A 21,302-nucleotide genomic window follows, 5' to 3' on the forward strand; every position below is an offset into this window, starting at 1 on the left:
AAAATAGATCTTAAGGCCAATATTTCTCCTGGTCTTAGCAATAAGAACTGTAGGCAACCACCATTCAAAGTTAGAACTGACTTCAGCAATTTTAAAAAATTCTGCATAATCTTAAAAATGTTAAGCCTAAAACGAGGAGAAATTTCAGACCATGGATTCTGGGGAGCTCAACAACTACATCTGGGTCTCACTACATATGTGGCACTTGCTTGGAGCTTAACTTTCCTACATGTCACCTTCAACGCAATGCCCATCTTGTAGTTGAGTGATATATATTTGATAGAGCCGTTTGACCAGATCTGTTTCCAGAAGAGAAAGTTGCTCATATTCATCCAACTTGTCTGCTTGAAATCTCAGGATTTATAAGTTGAGAAGCCTGGTATAAAGCCTAGGGATTGTAGTGGGAGGAATAGAGAGAAGATGTGATCACACGGAAAATGTAGAAACAGCACCAGAAAGTTTGAAAACGCATGTTTGATGTTTTACGAGCCACAGAGAATGAGGAATGAGGAACTCACATGCCAGACACTGTGGTTGAAGCTGAAAAATCTCAATGCATTTAAGAGGAAACTCAATGCATATATGAGGGAAAGTATAGTACAATACAAATTTACATTTATGTAGCAGCTTTAATGTCAAGAGCACGTTCTAAAGTGCTTGACAGTCCAGGGTTTGCATCTGGTGTACGGGGTGAAGGGGGAAAGATGGCCGAAAGTGCGGTCAAAGCGGAAGGTCATGAGGTGGACCTTGAGGGAGGTGAAGAAAGGAGTGAGTCATCAGGACTCCGGGATGGAGTTCCAGAAAGTGGGAGCAGACTCTGAAATCCCAAGGTGGGATGGGGGACGTGAAGCAGGCTGCTGCTCACTGAGCAAAACAACATGTGAAGGGATTAGAGCAGTATATGGTGAGGCTATGCGAGGGAGGATTGGGATAGGGGAGGTGAAGTATAAACACTTGGTACAAACTACCTGGGATGAATGGCCTGCTTTGATGTTATAGGTCTATTCATTCTGGATATCATTCTCCAGAGCCTCAAACTCACAAACCAGAATAGCGAACATCAGTGTTTTAGTACAAATGAAAATACACCAGTGCCGCCCAGACCCCTTTACAGCTCCCATGTTGATGGAAGAGCATTCCGAGCCCCCTCCCCTCACCGGTCAGTGATGACAGGCAGTGAGGGACCAGAACCCGTTTGTAATGCCCCCTAGTGGCCAGGATGGACATTGCAGTACCTCCATCACTCACAGTATTGAGAGCTCCAGAAGGATTGACGTGAAGTCAGTTGCACATTGCACTCTGTTCGTAAAGAGAAGGGAGTTTCCCCTGGTTCCTGGCCAACAATAACAACAACGAATTACATTTGTATAGTGCTTTTTATGTCGGGAGGAGGTCCCAAGGCACTGGACAGTTGTTGATTTGGATCCGAGCAGGATCTTGATATCAGGAGGGGTGGAGGGCAGGGAGGGTAGGAGTGTGGCCAAAGGCGGTCGAAGAGGAGGGTTGTGAGATGTGCCTTGAAAGAGGAAAGGGAGGGAGCGAGGCGAAGAGATTGTGGGATAGAGTTCCAAAGGGTGGGGGCAGAAAGGCTGAAGGCCCGACTGCCCGTGGTGGGCGGGCTGGGTGGGGGACATGGAGCATGCTGGAGCTTGCTGAGTGGAAGGAGTGGGACAGGTTGCTAAGTGGTCAGCAGGTCACAGAGGTAGGAGGGGTCAAGGCTGTGGAGGACTTTGAAGGTGAGGACGAGGATTTTGAACTCTATTCTCTGGGGGTGGGGAGTCAGTGGAGCCGGGCAAGGATGGGAATGATACGGTCACGGAGCCTGGTGTGGTAGAGGACATGAGCTGCAAAGTTCTGGATGGTTCTGCAGCTTGCGGAGGGAAGAGTTGGGAAGGCCAACAAACAGATTGGCCAACAATCAATCCTTCAAATAAAATTGGATACGTGGCTGGTTGTGGAACATTGCTGTGCGCAAATTGGTTGACACTTTGAAATAACAGTCACTGCACTTTGCAATATATCCTGTGAAGCACTTTGTGACATCCTCCCAATGTGAAAGGCATTGTATCAAATGTAAGGATTATTTTTGTTTTTTTATGCTTTGTTCAGTATCAAGTGCAACAGATCAACTTACTTAATTGATCTGAAGACGGTAGGTCTGATAATATTGATGAAGAATATTTTGAGGCTCCTGGTTAAATTTGGATTATTTTTTATTTTCCTTCTCCCCTCACCCCCACCATTCATCCACAAAACACACATTGACTCATCTTTACAGTAAATCCTGTGAAGCGCTTTGAAATGTCCTCCTGATGTGAAAGGTGCCATACCAAATGTAAGGATTATTTTTATTTAATGCTGCCATCTGCGGAACCGGGCAGGCATTTGGCAGCCCTGTACCTCAGCCGATGTCACACTGCCCCCAGGAAGATGGCACTGTGAAGCCTGGGAATTAAGTAAGCGGGGTTTGTCGCTCCAGGGAGAGAGTGCACATTCCATCCCAGGCACAGGAAAATTTCCATTTGGGAGGTGACATACCCACATGGAGTTCTGTCTGGTTTGGGTAATTCTTAAGCATGGTATTGGGTTATCCAAGTAGTATCCAAAGCAGACTGAGAGTTCCAGATATGTTTACCACCACATGTAGAAATTTCCCTGTGTCTGGAATGGAATGCGCATTCTCTCCCTGGAGCGACACACCCCGCTTTCCTAATTCCCAGGCATGGTGATAAGTTTCCACTGGATGACCAAGAAACTATCCCTGGGCCACTATACCCAGACCTTTTTCCTGCGGGGTAAGGCGTGTTAGATATTCTGAGTGAATGCTGATTTGAAGAGTTTCTCCCACAGTGTGCGTACTTAGAGGCCAAGTACTGTCAGATTGAGAGCAAGTACCTGGTGGTGCTGCATAAACTACAGGACAGTCTGACGGAACAGGATGTCGACCACCACGAGATGTTGAAGCAGCTGATTGAGGATGCGCTGCACTGGGAGAGCAAAGAGGAATCAGGCCTGGAGTTCAGCAGCCCATTCAGGTAGGGAGACATGAACCTCTTAAACAACAACAAACACGCCAACTTGCATTTATATGGCATCCTTCACTCAGGATAGAACCTTGGAGTGCTCTGCAAAGACAATGTCAGGCACCAATTGGACTCTATCCTGTGGTAGTACCAGTACCATAGCATAGTAATCTCTCAAGCGAGAGGACCTAGGTTTGATTCCTGGGCAGGAGAGGGCGAAAACTTTGGTAACTTTCCTTACTCCACACACCTCTGTTTACCTAGCAGTAAGTAGGAACCCGGTTGTTAGTCGATTGGCAGATCGGTTTCCAGTGGTAATAATCCTTTCAAAAAATAGATAAATAGATGAATAAATTGGTCACTCAATAAATTGGTCACTCAATCCATGACTTTTCGTGGGACACTGCTGTGCGCAACTGGCTGCCGCATTTCGCACACAAAATACAGTCAATTCACTTTACAATATATTCTGTGAAGCGCTTTGAGATGACTCAACCACTTGGTAAGGCACTATGTCAAATGCAAAGATTATTATTACTATTTATTTGGAGGAGGGGCAAAGAAAGGTTAATAAACCATTGGGGAAAACTTTTTTGTAACTGTAGTGTCCTGGAAAATCACCTGTGGGTGTAAATCACCTGGGACGTCACATTGACCCACCTGCAGTTATCTCTAAGATCAGATCTGGTTGGAGCTGGGTGCTCAGTTGCCATGAATCTCACTTTCTTTCTTCTCCCCCACCCACCCCACCCATATTCTGATGACACTGCTGTTGGCTGGGGGGTTCGGGCGTGAAGAATGACTACGTAGGTGAGGTGCTGGAGAGGGACAGGAGACACCCATTGGGATAGTCGGAGGTTGGTCTTGAAAAGCTTGTGAGCCACCTCAGGCTCATTCCTGCTCCTCAGAATGGGTCTTTTCTTGCTCAGCAAGCGTCAGTCCTGTGGGAACTTAATAATAATGCTTGCATTTCATATAACACCTTTTATGTTGTGAGGACGTTTCAAACCACTTTACAGGATTCACTAAAAAATTGAGTGTAATCTAATAGAATGGCAGAACAGGCTGGAACGGCTGAATGGCCTACTCCTGTTCCTATGCAGGCAAACACAGTGCTGCCTACTATCAAGTATTTGGAGCTGCACACACACTTACCATTGAGCAGTAATAGTAGCAGTAAGTAAGCTCTGTTCATGCTTCTTTTCTAGAGAATATGATGAATATGGCTTCAAGGTGAGGCCTGATGCTGGGAAGAGGCTCACGACCAGAATCCGTACACTGGAATTGAAATCCAACAACCTGATCAGTGGCCAGGACGGGCCAGAGAAAGCCAACCGAGCCAAATGGGACAACCTCATCGCTGGCCGTAGTGGCGCGGAGCTGATCGCTTCCCCCGAGCTGAAGAACCTGATCCGAAACGGTGTTCCCAAGGAGCGCCGGCGGCAAGTCTGGAAGTGGTGTGTGAGGAGGCGGGTCTGGCACATCCAGGAGAGGTATGGACCCAACCGCTACAAAGAGCTGTTGAAGCTGTGCCAGGTCAAACACCACCCGGCCTCCAAGCAGATCGAACTGGACCTGCTGCGCACACTGACCAACAATAAGCACTTCACCTCCCTCAGCTCCGAGATGGTCCTCAAACTGCGCCGTGTCCTACTGGCCTATTCCTGGCAGAACCCAGACATCGGATACTGCCAAGGCCTCAACAGGTACTTTGTTTATAACCGCCCTTCCCTTTTCAATAAGGCCAGTGGACAGAGATTTTTTTGTCAGCCTGGTGTCTGCCACATAGGGAAACCCATCACCACACTTAATAGTATCCAAAGCAGACTGAGAGTTCCACACATGTTTGCCACCTACGTGCGGAAATTTCCCTCTGTCTGGAATGCAGTGTGCACTCTCTCCTTAGAGGGGTGCACCCTGCTTTGCCCAGATTCTGGAGAGTACAGGTAAATTGCCATGTGTAGCTCACTTACATATGTGGAGCTCTCAGCTCAGTTCAGATACACGTAAGCGTGGTGATGCATTAGACACCCAGCTAGCCAAAAGAAATTTGATTCCAGTGAGCGCCACTTGACGAGAGCATGATAGGGCTGATAATTATTGAATGAAATTTAATATTGATTTGAAACTAATGCCAGGTACTATATATAGGATCCAAGAATAGAAATACATGTTCTCTATGAATAGGATAGAACTTGCCAAGGGGAAGCTGAAAAAGATCTGGGACTGTTAGGAGAGCAACGAGATTGATCCCCAGGGTTAGAGGAATGAGCAACAACTAAACAAGCTAAGGCTCTTCAGTGTTGAGAGAAGATGACTCAAGGCAGATCTTATAGAGGTGGGTAACATTTTAAATGGGATTGAAAAATAAACCTAGTTCAATACTTTAGGATGCATCAAGGCAGTAGAACAAGTGGACATAGGTTTAGAGTTGCAAAGGACAATTTCAGGACAAACACCAGGAAGTTTTTTCTTTATTCAGAGAGTAATCAACAACTAGAACAAGTTGTCAAGAAGCGTGGTAGAGACCAGACCCTGAATTAATTTAAAAAGTAGCTTAATACTGTGATGGGGAGTCGGTAGGGTGGACGTTCTGGAGCGATGAAATCGGATAGGCTGAAGGGTTTTCTTCATCCAGATCTATCTTGTACTCTTGTGAAGAGTACTGCCACCCTGTGGTTATGGCAAGGTATGGCGTGTCAACCAGTGTAGCAAATCTAAATGCAATCAGTGGGGACAAATTTTATTGTGGGAATGGCAATTGGGAACACAGAATTGTACACGACTAGCCAGACAGCTGGAGTTTGGTCCATCTGCAAATCCCATTGTCTGAAATATTCACGTCTTCCAGACACTTTGAGACGTCTAGAAGACGTGAAAAGCGCTATATCAAATGCAAGGATTATTATTATTATATTATTAATCGCTATTTCCCACACATCTCGATCCCCACTGGCACAATTTGCCATAATTCCTCTTCAGTGCTGAGGTGAGTCTCAGCTGCTTCCCTTTTGTTTTGCTGGGGCTTCTTTAGCCAGTGGGATTCTCGTGAGATGCTGATTATTGGGATTGGTCATGTATGGGGCAGTGGGGGAGAGGGACGCACATCTCCCCATTTGTTACCTCCATTGATACAAAATTCTGATCATTTGCAAAGGTAAGCAAGAAGGAGGTGACTACAGTGAGGACATTAGTTCAGGCTCAAGTCCAGCTCACTGCGGTACCTCTTGTGGTCAAATAGTCCTACAAGATTCCAACAAGAGCAAATTATTATTTGCTCTACAATGGTAGCTTGGTGTTTGGCCCCTGACCGGTGCCTGTTCTGAAATTGTCCTTTGCAACTTGTTTTGCTCTCTTGGTGCGTCTGAAATTTATTATCGTTCTAGGTTTACTTTTGCAATTACAATTAAACATATTATACATCTCTGAGATGTCTCCTTCCAAGACTGAAGAGCCCCAACTTGTCTAAACATTGTTCATAGCTCATTCCAACACTGGGATCATCCTTGTTAATAGCTTTTCTGCACTGCTCCAGTGCCTAGGCAGCTCCCTAGTGTTATAGTGAACCGAACTGTATGCAGCACTCCAGGTGCGTTCTTGCTCCGAGCACTCTACAGACTGAGTATGATGTCTTGGGATCTGAACTCAACTAATTTGACAATGTAGCCCAGCATTCTGTTTGTATGTGCTGCCTCACTCTGCTTGATGCCAACTGCAAGGCGATGCTGGATTTCCTCGAATCCAGAGTTGAGGGGATCCTCTCAGCTGCCTCTGTCCTTCTGTCTACTACCCCCTCACCATCTCCTTCTCTCACCCCAGCCGCTACCCATCCCTCCCTCCACACCTTTGAACTGTCTCCCACTCCTCTCTAACCAACACGATAACCCGCATGAAATTGACCACATGCTCCCTCAACCCCAACCCTACTTTCTCCTTACCTCCCAGCTCCACCTCCTTGCCCTTCTTCTCACAGACATCATAAAATTCTCCCTGTCCATTGGTATCATTCCCAGCCCTTTAAAAACGTCCGTCATCATTCCTATCCTTAAAAACCCCTCTCTGGATCCTGGACCCACTCTCAAACTAACGCCCCATCTCCAACCTCCCTTTCCTCTCCAAGGTCCTGGAATGAGTCATATTGACTGTATAATTGTGGGCGAAACGCTGCAGCCAATTGCGCACCACTGTATCCCACAAACAGTAGTGGATTGAAGTAACCAAATTATTATTTTTTTTCTTGAGGGATTATTATCAGGCATGTGGAGTAAGGAAACTTGCCCAAGGTTTCGCCCTCCCGGGAATCAAACCCAGGTCTCTCACTTGCAAGGCAAGTGCTCTAACCACTGAGCTACAGGACTCCAAAACATCTGTATTCTCCCTCTTGATGACGTCATCCTCAGACATGGGGTCAATTTCCATATGTATGCGGATGACACCCAACTCTACCTATCTGCCTCCACGCTTGACTCCAGGACCACTGCTGTCCTGACAGAATGTCTGTCAGACATCAAGTCCTGGATGAGAGCTAACTTTCTTCAGTTGAACGTCAACAACAACAACAACAAGATTGCATTTATAGAGCACCTTTCACGTCGGGAGGACGTCCCAAGTCGCTGAACAGTTGGGTCGGGACCCGAGCAGGGGGGAAATCGTCAAGGTGAGGGGAGAGAAGGGAGGGAGCGAGGAGGGGGTAGAGAGTCGAGAAGGGAGCTGAAGGCACGGTTGAAGAGAAAGGTCTTGAGACCGGCCTTGAAGGAGGAAAGGGAGGAGGCGGCGAAGGCACTGGGGGATGGAGTTCCAGAGCCTAGGGGCTGAGAGGCTGAAAGCCCGGCTACCGATGGTAGGGCGGTTGGGGTGGGGGATGTGGAGCAGACCGGAGCCAGAGGAACGGAGGGTACGGGCAGGTAAGTAGAGGGATAGTAGGTCGGAGAGATAGGAGGGAGCAAGGCCGTGAATGGCCTTGTAGGTGAGGATGAGGATCTTGAATTCGATCCTCTGGGGGATGGGGAGCCAGTGGAGGCGAGCGAGGGTGGGAGTGATGTGGTCGCGAAGCCTGGTGCGGGACAGTACACGAGCTGCAGAGTTCTGAATGACCTGCAGCTTGTGGAGGGAGGTGCCGGGAAGGCCGACGAGGAGAGAGTTCCCGTAGTCCAGCCTTGAGGTGATAAAGGCGTGGACCAGAGTTTCAGCAGCGTGAGGGGTGAGGTAGTGCCGTAGTCTGGCGATATTCTGGAGGTGGTGGAAGGCGGTGCCAGTTGTGGCGCAGATATGAGGGAGAAAGGACAGCTCAGGGTCGAACAGAACCCCGAGGTTCCTGACTGGCTTTGAGAGGTGGAGAGTGCAGCCTTGGATGCTGATGCTGTCAGCGCCTGAGGTGCGGAGGCGCTGACGTGAGCCAATCAGGAGGGCCTCAGTTTTGCACACGTTGAGCTGAAGAAAGTTGTCTCTCGTCCAGGACTCGATGTCGGACAGGCAGCTGTCAGGACATCGGTGGTCGTGGAGTTGAAGGTAGAAGAGGAAAGGTAGAGTTGGATGTCATCCGCATACATGTGGAAGTTAACCCCATGTCTGCGGATGATGTCACCAAGGGGGAGCATGTAGAGGGTGAAGAGGAGGGGACCGAGGACAGAGCCCTGAGATGCTGCACGAGACAGTGCGGGGGGTGGAGGAAAAGCCGTTAGCGGTGACAAAATGAAAACTGTGGGAGAGGTAGGACCTAATCCACTCAAGGACAGGACCTTGAAGGTTGAGGTGGGAGGATAAGCGGTGGAGGAGGATAGAGTGGTCGACCATATCGAATGTGGCCGATAGGTCGAGGAGGACGAGGAGGCAGAGGGAGCCCTGGTCGCAGATGGTCAAGATGTCATTGGTGACCTTGACCAGGGCGGTTTCCGTGCTTTGGAAACCCGACTGGAGGGGTTCAAAAAGTGAATGGGTGGAGAGGAAAGAGTGCAGCTGGGAGGCGATGACTCTTTCGAGAACCTTGGACAGGAAGGGGAGGTTGGAGATAGGCCGTTCACTTGATAGCTGCGACACATCAAGGGAAGGAACAAGACTAAGTTCCTCCTGATTGGCTCCCGTCAGCGCCTCCGCACCTCACAGGCACTGACAGCATCACCATCCATGGTGGCACACTTGTCGGCCTTCCCAACTCCTCCCTCCACAGGCTGCAGATCATCCGGAACTCTGCAGTCCGTGTCCTCTCCCACACCAGGTTCCGAGACTCTGTCACCCCCCGCCATCGCCTGACTTGAATGGCTTCCCATCACACAGAGATTTCAGTTCAAGATCCTGGTCCTCGCCTGCAAAGCCCTCCATGGCCTTGCTCCTCCTACCTCTGCAACCCCCTAACCCCCTCCCATCCTGCCTGTTCCCTCTGTTCAGCGGGCTCCAGCCTGCTTCACTTCCCCCGTCTCGTCCACCCCACCATTGGTGGGCAGACCTTCTACCACTCTGCCCCCTCCCTTGCCTCCTTCAAGACCCATCTCAAGACCTTCCTCTTCGACCATGCTTTCAATCACCCTGCTTCCCCCCCTGCAGCCCACCCTCCCCAATCCCGACCCCCAGCTTGGATCCGAAACACTGACCATCCAGGCCTTGGGACGTCTTCCCGACGTAAAAGACACTATACAAATGTCATTTTGTTTTGTTGTTGACAGGGTGAATGATGAGTCAACTGATCTTCCTAGATCTCTTTCAGTTTCCGCTTGGCAAGTTCTAATCCATCCATGAAGTACATCTGTATCCTATTCATACTTCTGATTTGCCTTAACTTGTATTGAATTTGCCAGTTATCAGCTCATAGTCATCCCCTATGAAGTTTTCTTTCTAAGGCCTTTGCTACATTCTCTGATTCCACAGTTTCCCCCAACTTTATGTCATCTTCAAACGTAACTGCCTTACAGTGGGTCTTAATCTAGGTCATTAATATAAACAAGGAACAGAGGGGTTCCAGCATGGACTTCTGAGATACTCTACTTAATATCACCCCCTCCCTCCCCCCAAACACTGACCCTCTGCTTCATTCCCTCTGACATGACTGCCCTGTTCCTGCTGTAGATCACTACCTAGAGATTCTGGAGCGGGAGCTCAGGTGGTTATTGGGTGAAGACAGGATCCGGGCTTGGTGTTGGTAACTATTAGGTCACATAACATGGCTGCTTACCATTGTCTACACTCGCTCCTGAAGAATGGGCACTAAAGTGTTTAGCTTTACCTTCACACCTCGTGGCCACTCTGAGAGTACTGCATACGGTTCTGGTCACTGCAAGATTAGGGAGCTGCCCAGGTCACAGAGACAGTGCAGGGTGTAAAGGAGGGAAAATTGGGAGGAGGGGGATGAATGTAGCTGTTTAACTTCTTGCTGTAACACATGGTCATTGTTGCAGACTGGCAGCCATTGCTCTGCTGATCCTGCCGGAGGAGGATGCTTTCTGGTGTCTGGTGGCCATCGTTGACTGTATCATGCCTGAGGATTACTACAGCAAGACTCTGATTGGTTCTCAGGTGAGTAATCTCCTCAGGCAGGTACCCCAAACCCTTGTTATCAATGATCTACTCTCTGTACCTTGAAGACAGATGGAGCAAATGGATTCAACGTATTTGTCCACATTTGGACATTGGGTGAATTAATGTGTCTTTAGTAATTAGGGTTTTGGTTAGGATTTTGACCAGCCCTAATTAAATTAGGAAGAAGAAACTTCAAAATGTTATAAAAAACATGATATTTTCATTATCTATGACCTCAATGAAGTCATACCGTCAGTTATTGGCGTACTGCAATATCCATCAATCAGCCATGAAATGAACAACAATTTGCATTTATATAGGCTTAAATGACCAATCTTTCTGGGGGTTGTTGGCCAGGTCACTGGGAGTAACTCCTTTCTCTTTTTGAATAGTTCTTTGAGATATTTAACATCCACCTGAACAGACAGATGAGACCTTGGTTTAACGTTTCATCTGAAGGACGGCACCTGCAACAATGCAAAACCCCATTTCCCTCCCTCCCCTCCAGCACTGTATTGGAGTGTCAGCATAGACTGTGAGTTCAGTCTATGGAGTGCATACATTCTGAAGGTTAAGCTTAAACTTCCCTGCAGTGCAAGATCATCTTTGCCCGCTCTGTTTCATTCTGTCAAGTAAAATAAAACAGATCGGTATAATAATAAATAATAATCCTTGCATTTGATATAGCGCTTTTCGCGTCTTCTAGACGTCTCAAAGCGCTTCATAGAATAGACTGTAAAGTGAATTGACTGTATATGTGTGGGTGAAACGCGGCAGCCAATTGCACACAGCAGTGTCCCACAAATAGTCATGGATTGAAGTGACCAATTTTATTATTGTTTTTTTTCTTGAGGGATTATTTACAGGCGTGGGGAGTAAGGAAACTTGCCCAAGGTTTAGTCCTGCCGGGAATCAAACCCAGGACTCTCGCTTGTGAGGCGAGTGCTCTAACCACTGAGCTACTATATATTTTAATCCTATAAATGATTTGTTACGAACAACTTTTGAAGATTTCAGATGATTGTGTTACATCTCCCCACATTTCGAAAGATGAGATTAATACCGGGCGAAGTAAACAAAGCCCCCACAAGGTTAGACTGCACCTGCACTTGCTGCCACAGAGAATGGCAGTGCATTATCATGTTCTCAGATGCTCTCAGTCTGGGCTCAGTCTCTACCATTCAGCCCTAGGCTTCAAGGAAATGTCCCCATTGTGTAGCTTCTATCAGATGCTTCCTCCCGTCTCCATTGATCAAGTGTTAATGAAAGGCTGCAATCTCTTTCAATGAGTTGTATTTCTGTTGCATTAGTTCTGAGCAAACATGACTGAATGACTGAACCTCTGCTCCATCTCGCTTGTGGCTCATGATGCACTAGGTGTAGTGGTACAATACAATTTACATTTATGTAGAGCCTTTCACTTCAGGAGAATGTCTTTGACACTGATGGCTGGGAACCTGAGGGGCGTGGGGAAGGGAAGTGGCCTGTTTCCATATTGTACATTCTCTATGTAAATCTATGAAGGAGAATGATGAGGTATGTGATAATTTAGCTCTTGTTTTCATTCTAACTACAGGGCGACCAGAGGGTGTTCAGAGACCTGCTGTCGGACAAGCTGCCCAGGCTCACGGCTCACTTTGAGCAACACAACGTGGACCTCTCGCTAATCACCTTCAACTGGTTCCTGGTCATGTTTGTTGACTGTCTCAAGCGTGACATCCTTCTCGGGATCTGGGATGCATTCCTGTACGAGGGAACGAAGGTAACTATTCGGAGTTCATTTCTTAATTGATAATGTTCTTTGCATTTGATATAGTTGCTATAACATTGAAAATGTCTCAAAACACTTCTTAAGTGAAGTGACTGGCTCTCAAGGGTAGTGACTGCGTGTTTGTAGGTCAACCCAACAGGCAATTTGCAGCGTCTCACAAATTTTAACCAATTTTACCTTGGGGATTGTTGGCCAGGACACATGATCTGAGTTCAACATCTCATCTGAAGCATGCCTCTTCCTCCTCCTTTTCCTGTGCAGGACTATTATTATTTGTGCTTCACAACGAAAAAGACCTTGTGTCACCTGTGGCTAGATCCTCCCAGATGTTGGCTCTCTGCCGCCATTGCCCTCTCAGCAGTGCCCTCCTTTCATTCCGCTCATGTGCAAAATCCCGCGAGATAGACATTTCCTGACCATCACTGCCTAATGGGAGCAGATTCGGGGAAAAAGAACAGGCAGCAAAGTCACCTATAATAATAAATAATAATTCTTGCATTAATATAGTGCCTCATCACATCTTCTAGATGTCTAAAAGCGCTTCACAGAATATACTGCAAAGTGATTTGACTGTATATTTGTGGGCGAAACTCAGCAGCCAATTGCACACAGCAGTGTCCCACAAACATTGATTGAGTGACAATATTATTATTTTATTTTTTTCTTGAGGGATTATTATCAGGCATGTGGAGTAAGGAAACTTGCTCAAGGTTTCACCCTGCCAGGAATCGAGGCGAATGCTCTAACCGCTGAGCTACAGGGCTCCCTACACACTCAGGTGCAGCTCCCAGCCTCTGCTAGTGTTTCTTAAATAGCGGTTTATTGGGAATAAACTATCTTGAAAATTCCATGCTTGTACAGACCGTGTAGTCATTCACTTCATGGCTGTTTGTGAGACGTTGCTGTGCGCGAATTGACTGCCAAATTCTCCTATAAATACAGTGACTACACTTTACAGTGTATCCTGTGTAGCGCTTTTACATACTGTTCTGATGTGAATGATGCTGAATCAAATTCAACGATTAAAATAATAATAATCCTTTTGTGTTGTTGAGTAGTCTCAAAGCGGATCACAGGATATACTGTAAAGTAGTGTTACTGAGAATGGCCACAAAATACATAATAATATTAGGATCTTATCACGTCACTTATACAAAGGCGTTACAAGTTTCTCACATGCAACTCCATTAAGAGAGACTCAAGTATCAGCCCCACCACTTGAACATCACTCATAGATGCAGCCGATGAGGTAATATTTAAAGCAGCACTGATCCTCAGTACAACTCTACTGAAACGGGGAGAAATAGTGAAGGGTGAATAGCAGGAACGGTGCAGAACAACAAAAAATAACAGCAGCAGAAATAACAAGGTTAAAGGCTTTAGGAAGGAGGTGAGGCAGAGAGACAAGAATGTCCACAGGAATTTGCAGGTCAGAGTACAGACTGAAAAATTGCTTTGTAGTTTGGAGATTGACGTGATAAATTGAAGGTCTACTTTATGTTACGTTTCAGCCTTATTGTGGTGCTGTAAGCTGGACACAGGGAATGGAAGCGTGGCTGGGGAGGGCGAGGTACTTTAGTTATCAAGGCCTCCTTCTGAACTGAAACAAGTGCCTTGTGACTTAGAGTGAAGTGAACCCCATGTACTTCACATTGGCTAAGACCTCGGCTTTGACCCGAAACCTGTCACGAGTCAAAGTGATGTACACCCTGCTTTCTCCATCAGGCTTTCTCTTGCAGTTTGAACTCTCTTTCAACCCTAGTGTCTAGATTCACACATGAGATGGGCGAGGCGCTGGAGGGTGATCAGTGCTCTAGTTACATTGCCCAGCACCTTCTGTGGATGAGGAGGAGGAGAATATTTCCTCAGGAGGCACGTGTGGCGAGAAATAGAGGGCAGAAGAGGCTTTTTTTTAAATGTTGTGATTCAAGGAATTGTGAGGAGTGTATTGTAAGCACTGAAACGGGGAGAAATTAAGTCAAGGCTGGTTATTATAGTGAGCGTCACATGGCCGTTTAGAATCCAGAGCAGCATACACTGCATGTAAAGGTCTGAGACTGGGGCCGTGCTGCTGCTATAAATGGAGCCGCAACAGTGGATGATGTCAGGCTGCCTTTCATTATTGATCGTGTACACCAGCAAATGCTGTTGCATTCCTGCTGTGAAGCATGTCTCATAACATACCTCTTCGACCGCGCTTTTGTTCATCTTTCCCCTCCGCATCCCCTCCCCTCAGCTCTCACCCCTAGCTCAGATGGCCATCCAGCACTTGAAGCACTTTGAGAAGTTCTCCCAATGTGAAAGGTGCTATATTACTGTGTTGTATTAAGCAAAGAGAAGAGCCTTCTGGTAGTAGGACCTTGTTGCTGATGAATTTCTCCCGTGGCTTGATGACAGGAGCATTTGATGGAGCCTGTAGGGATGTGAATGGAAAAGCTTGTTATTCTAGTTTGTTATTCTTCGGTATACATCCGGAGTTCACAGTGTCAGGTAGAATCCTTTCAACTATCGTCACAGAAAACATAACGCCAAATTTATTATTTTACTGGAGTTTCTCTCTTTTCTGTCTTCGCTTTATTTCTTCCCTCCTGAAGGTGACAGATCAGGGTGCATATCCACCAAACACTTGGGGCAGGGCTTGTGCCCAGGTGCCAGTTGTTTTGTTCATGTGTGAGCTGGAGAGAAGGTGACAGGCAACAATAAGGGTTTAATTCTCAACAGGAATCTGTGGGTGGTGAGGGGCCACCTGGGTCTGGCAAGTTCTTAAACATGGCATTTGTTTTTGCAAGTTTATTTTAGTTTACCTAAAACTTAAGGCTGAATGCAGTAATTCTGGATGCTTCAACGTGTGGCATAAATAGAATACATCTAGACCTGGGTGGAATTTCTCCCCCGGGCAGTGTTCATTATGTCTACTGAAAGAAGACAAAGTACGAAAATCAATGGGTCAAGAATAACTTTCAGAAATCGCTTACTCTGATCCAACTGAGAAGGCTCAACATAGCGCTTGTTAATATTACCCTGTTGTTAATATTTTTTAACAAATATCACAAATTACTTCCCTCCTTTTCTCCCTCCCTTCCTTCCACGTCTCTATCTCTGAAAGTGGAATGAGGTAATTAATAATCTTTACAATCAATTTAGTGCCTTATCGTGTCAGACCGGCTCAAACAACTTCACAGGGTGTTACTGTGAAGCGTAGTGACTGTGTATTTTATTTGCTATCTGAAATGTAAGGGTTATTAATATTATAAGCCTTCTTATATAAAAAAAATCTAATTTCCACTTTTGCTCCTTCAGTTATTACTTTAAATTGATACCCATCCAGTCACTGCCTCATTGACAATGGGTGAAGTTGCTAAATGTGTACTTGGGGCCCCCTTTGCGTTGCAGGTTCTGTTCCGATACGGACTGGCTATTTTCAAATACAATGAGGAGGAAATCCTGAAGCTTAATGATAACCTGGAAATTTACGAAAACCTGAGGAGTTTCCCAAAAAACATTTCTGATTGCAGGTAAGACCCATTTGCTAAAGCTGCCACATGGTAATACAACAACAACAACAAATTACACTTGTGTATTGCCCTTCACGTCGAAAAGAGGCACTGGACAGTCAGGGGTTTTTGGACGCGAGCTGGGAGTCTGGGTTAGGAGGGGTGGAGGGCAGGGGGCGCGACAGGTTGGCCGAAGGCACGGTCGAAGAGGAAGGTATTTAAGTGGGACTTGAAGGAGGCAAGGGAGGGAATCAGGCGGAGGGACTGTGGGATAGAGTTCCAGAGTGTGGGGGCAGAGATGCTGAATGCCCGACCACCAATCATGGGGCAGGAAGTGCGGGGACCTGAAGCAGACCAGTGTCTGCTGAGCGGAGGAAGTGGACAGGCTGATATGGGGTTAGGAGGTTGGAGAGCTAGGGGGTAGCAAGACCATGGAGGGCTTTGAAGGTGAGAACGAGGGTTTTGTACTCGATTCTCTGAGGGATGTGAAGCTGGGCAAGGATGGGGGTGATTGGTTCACTGTCTCACACTGCAGGCTGCTGAAACCCTCATACATGCTTTCATTACATCGAGGCTCGACTATGCAAACTCATTGCTTGTCGGCCTCCCCAACTCCTCCCTCCACAGGCTGCAGATCATCCCGAACTCTGCAGCCCATGTCCTCTCCCGCACTAGGCTCCGTGACCCTATCACCCCCTTCCTCGCCCAACTCCACTGGCTTCTCATCACACAGAGGATACAGTTCAAGATTCTGGTCCCCACCTTCAAAGCCCTTCACGGTCTTGCTCCCCCCTACCTCTGGGACCACCTAACCCCCTACCACCCTGTTCACTCCCTCCGCTCAGCGGGCTCTGGTCTGCTTTAAGTCCCCGCCTCACTCGTCCCTCTATTGGCTGGCGACCCTTCTGCCACTCTGCCCCCACCCTCTGGAACTCCATCCCACAGTCCCTCCGCCTCGCCCCCTCCTTCACCACCTTTAAGACCCATCTCAAGACCCTCCTTTTTGATCTCCCTGTTTCCCCCTCTACTCTCCACCCTCCCCCACCCCGACCCCCAGCTCGGGTCCGTAACTCTGTCTGTCCAGCACCTTGGGACGTCCTCCCGACATGAAAGGCACTTTACAAATGAAATTTTGCGGTGGTTGTTGTTCGCGGAACCTGGTGCGGGAAGGGATACGAGCTGCAGAGTTTTGAATAATCTGCAATTTGTGGAGGAAAGAGTTGGGAAGTCCAGTGAGCAGTCAAGCCGGGACGGGATGATAGTGTTTGCATTACGTGTGGCCAGGTGCTTCCATCAGCCATTGCTCCAACTGAACAGGAAGGAGTTGTGAACCAGTGGGTAACTGAACCATTGCAGGAAGTACAGTGTCCAAAATCCACCTAATCTCAGCCTGTAGGACCATTTTGTCATTAAATTGACGAATTGTGGAAAATTCTTAAATTCACTCTTTGGAAGTCATTTTTTACAGTTCTTTGCAAGATCATGATTGGATAAAGAAGGCCATTCGCCTCATTTGATCTCATCCTTCTGGAACACCTACCGCCTACCGTCCTCCCATCACATCATCAAGCTGTTTTGTAAATGAGTCCTGAGCAGCCCCATTATATTGCAAAGCCATGAAATGTTCACAGTACCAAGTGTGGCCTCATTAGAGCACTTGAGATACCTTTAGTTTGACTTCTTGATATCTGAACTCAACTGATTTGGCAATATAGCCCGAAAAAGAACTGGCTTCCAAAACAGAACAGATTCACACAGAAAACTAGGTGGAATTAGGGGTCTCCTGATATCCCACAAGCAGCCTTGAACTGAGTGACCATTTTTATTTGTGGGATTGTTGACCAGGACACCAGGAGAAACTCCCTTCTTTTTTCCAAATAGTGCCATGGGATCTTTAACTTTTACCTGAACAGGTAGTCAAGATCTAGTTTAATATCTGGTATAAAAGTGAGTGTTTCATAATGCCTTGATTATTGAATGTTTTCGACCGATCCGATTAGTATATTTGTAACACCCTACACCAAACTACAGCTTGCATTTTAAACAAAATATCTGGACACTTAGAGCAAGAAATTCCACTAGTTTATAAAGTACTAGTTTATAGAGCATTTGCCTCGCAAGCAAGAGACCTGGGTTTAATTTCCAGCAGGGCGAAACCTTGGGCAAGTTTCCTTACTCCACTCACCTGATAATAATCCCTCAAGAAAAAAAAACAATAATAATAATTTGGTCACTTTAATCCATGACTGTTTGTGGGACATTGTTGTGCACAATTGGCTGCCGCATCTCGCCCACAAATATACAGTCAAATCACTTTACAGTATATTCTGTGAAGCGCTTTGAGACGTCTAGAAGATGTGAAAAGCGCTATATCAAATGCAAGGATTATTATTATTATTATTATTATTGAAAGACAGCACCTCTCCACAGTTCTGCTCTACAGAACTGCATTGGAGAGTCAGTCTAGACTAGGGGCATCTTCTCTCCTTTAACTCACAAGATCACGCGAAAAGTTTGGTCAACTTAGATCTCAAGCCTTCAGAAAAGCTACCCTGCTGTTTGATACAGGTCCTGGTAAAGGATACTTAGCTTCGAAATTTTAGAGTTCTTCATTTCTACAAAGCATAAAACGTTGTTTCTGGGATTTACAGTTTTAAGACAGGCCATCTCCATTCAGGGATCCCGAATTCTCATGAAGACCATTGTCAATAAATTTAAGATCAACTTGGAAGCAGGTTTCTTAAAAACAATCATGGTGGAATCATGTAGTGTATTGGTTAGAGCACTTGCCTCGCAAGCAAAAGGACCTGTGTTCGATTTCCCCGGTGGGGTGAAACCTTAGGCTAGTTTCCTTACTCCACATGTCTCTGTTTACCTAGCAGTGAGTAGCAACCTGGTTGTTATTCGATTGGTGGGTCACTTTCCAGGGGTAATCAACGACGTGATAAGTTGCTTTTTCAAATGCAAGGATTATTATTCTTATTATAAACCAGCTTCCTGATTGCTTGCAAGAATTGTTCAAAATGTTGCAAAATTCTTCTTCAGATTTTTGCGTATCTAATGTTCTTGTTTTACTGCACTCCCTACAGCAAGCTGAGGACCATTGCGTTTGTGGAGATGAATCCATTCCCCATGAGGCTGCTGAAAAATCGTCGGGCAGCACACCTGGAGAAGCTGAGGGCTGAGCTGAGCGAGCTGGAGCGCATCCGAGAGGAGTATGTGAAAGAGCGAGAGGAACAAAAAGGCAGGAATGTCTCCGTCAGCGACGATGAGGAGGAAACGTAATGAAAGTCGCCTCGCACATCAGTCCCCGAATTGTGCAGCATGCATTAGAAGCGGGGCTTGTAATTTTAAAAAGCCCCTGCGCTTAGGGGTAACTGAGGGGAAGAATTAGGAATAACTGAGGGTAGTAACTGAGGAGAACGACATTCTACAATTAAGGTTTTCCTTGATTTAGAAGAGAGCACAGTGAAGCAAATTATTTGAAGTTGAAATGCTTTTATGTGCTCCTCATTCTAGCGTGGCTGCAGAGTAAAGATTCCTCTGCTCTGCCCAACCTCAGAACTGCTGTCTTTCCTCCGTGTGCAGTTTTACATTGTCTGAGGCAGCCACTCCAATCGACTCTCTGAGGGAAACTGACTATTTTGTCATTACATGTGCCTCATTAAGCACCGACTTGTTCCATACTGGGAAAATGAATGAGATTACTCAAACCCATTTCACGTGAGACTCTTATGGCGAACAGAGAGAGACTTCCATCCCATCAGTTTTGTCTGGTTCTGCAGCCTGATCACAGAGACGAAGGTGCAACTCAATGTTTCTTATTCCAGAATGGGATGTTTAACTGGTTTATTATGTGTCTTGTTGTTGCCAATAACTAGCACTATTGTGATGGCATAAGACTTGATGGGCTTCCATTCCTAGCGATTGGGTTTAGGAGGATGAGGTTGACAGGGCCTGAGCACCACCACCAGCAGTGCAGGGTGCCAGTCAGTGTAACGAGTTTCATCATTTCAAAATAAAATGCATCAGAATTTGTTCTTGGCCGTAATTTACAGATGCTCCCAACGCAGTAGGCACCTTTAAAATCGTGGAGAGGTTTAGTATCTTGGTTAGGTATGCGAAGAGGCCTCAAGCTGACAGCAGGCTACCAGTCACAGCTGTCTGAAGACTGACGTTTCTCTGGCTGGAGAGGTTCTGGACTAAGTTTGGATACTTGGGCCAAGAATGAGTCAAGTGTAGTGTGACAGTGTGTTTGAGTGGATACTGAGTGAGTGAGTGAATGAGTGAGTGAGCGAGCGAGTGAGTGAGCGAGTGTGATTACCAGGGCACTGTATTGAAGAAAAGTGGGATATATTAAACCTGTAATCCCAAAACAGGTTAATTCTCAAAAGTGTGCGTTGGGGTACTGCTGAAGTCTAACCAGCTAAAACCGCATAGCTTGCCATTGATAGCACTGTCTGACAACCTTCCCGCTGCTTGTCCAGCTAGGATCACCCTACCCGGTAGGGCTTTGGCTTGCAGGGTTAACAGGAGCAGAGCGGGAGGATGCCCTGCCACCCAGTGACTGGCCTGTCCTTCCTAGTCCTACCAATGTGCTGTCATCAGCAGTGCCCTGGAATACTGTAGACCCGTCTGGCTCACTACAACAACAACAACAAGATTCCATTTATAGAGCGCCTTTCACGTTGGGAGGACGTGCCATAGCGCTGGACAGTTGGGTCAGGACCCGAGCAGGGGGGAAATGGTCAGGGTGAGGGGAGGGGGCGAGGAGGGGGTAGAGAGTTGAGAGGGGAGCTGAAGGCACGGTCAAAGAGAAAGGTCTTGAGACCGGCCTTGAAGGAGGAAAGGGAGGAGGCGGCGAAGGCACTGGGGGATAGAGTTCCAGAGCCTAGGGGCTGAGAGGCTGAAGGTCCGGCTGTCGATGGTAGGGCGGTTGGGGCGGGGCATGTGGAGCAGACTGGAGCCAGAGGAACGGAGGGTACGGGCAGGTAGGTAGGGGGATAGTAGGTCGGAGAGGTAGGAGGGAGCGAGGCCGTGAATGGCCTTGTAGGCGAGGATGAGGATCTTGAATTCGATCCCCTGTGGGATGGGGAGCCAGTGGAGGCGAGCGAGGGTGGGAGTGATGTGGTCGCGAAGCCTGGTGCGGGACAGTAGACTAACTGGAAAACAGACCGCCACAGAGGGCTGACTCGATTCTGACATTCCAGTTCCAAACGCGTCTCCTTACAACCAAGGGGACCTCATTTGCTCTTTTACCCCTTTGGTTGATTGGTTGGTGACAAAGTGAAACAGTTAAGTTGCAAGAAAAACTGTGGACGTGTACAGTGTAAACATATTCAAATGATATCTTTCTATTTAGACTCGTTCTAGTTTATATGAGACGTAACAAATTGTTGTTAGGACAGACTGGCAAGATGCATTGCATGTCCACCCAGGAGACTGGATTACTAGTGGTTTTTAGTCTCTGTCTGTGCATTGCTCTTGTCTGCTGCAAATCTAATG

General features: G+C 46.9%; 1 protein-coding gene across 1 annotated transcript in view; it reads left to right on the forward strand.

The window, feature by feature from the left end:
* The window catches only part of tbc1d2 (TBC1 domain family, member 2), a 52,273-nt gene extending 32,081 nt beyond the window's left edge, over positions 1–20,192 (forward strand). The window contains exons 9-14 of the mRNA XM_007906621.2: positions 2,851–3,035; positions 4,232–4,729; positions 10,412–10,529; positions 12,109–12,294; positions 15,697–15,818; positions 18,887–20,192. Coding sequence (XP_007904812.2) covers positions 2,851–3,035; positions 4,232–4,729; positions 10,412–10,529; positions 12,109–12,294; positions 15,697–15,818; positions 18,887–19,082 — 1,305 coding nt within the window. The 3' untranslated portion in view covers positions 19,083–20,192. The remainder of the gene's footprint in view (positions 1–2,850; positions 3,036–4,231; positions 4,730–10,411; positions 10,530–12,108; positions 12,295–15,696; positions 15,819–18,886) is intronic.
* Positions 20,193–21,302: the final 1,110 nt, after the last annotated feature.

Source organism: Callorhinchus milii, unplaced genomic scaffold, assembly GCF_018977255.1.
Source record: "Callorhinchus milii isolate IMCB2004 unplaced genomic scaffold, IMCB_Cmil_1.0 Scaffold1, whole genome shotgun sequence".
NCBI classification, from domain to species: domain Eukaryota; kingdom Metazoa; phylum Chordata; class Chondrichthyes; order Chimaeriformes; family Callorhinchidae; genus Callorhinchus; species Callorhinchus milii.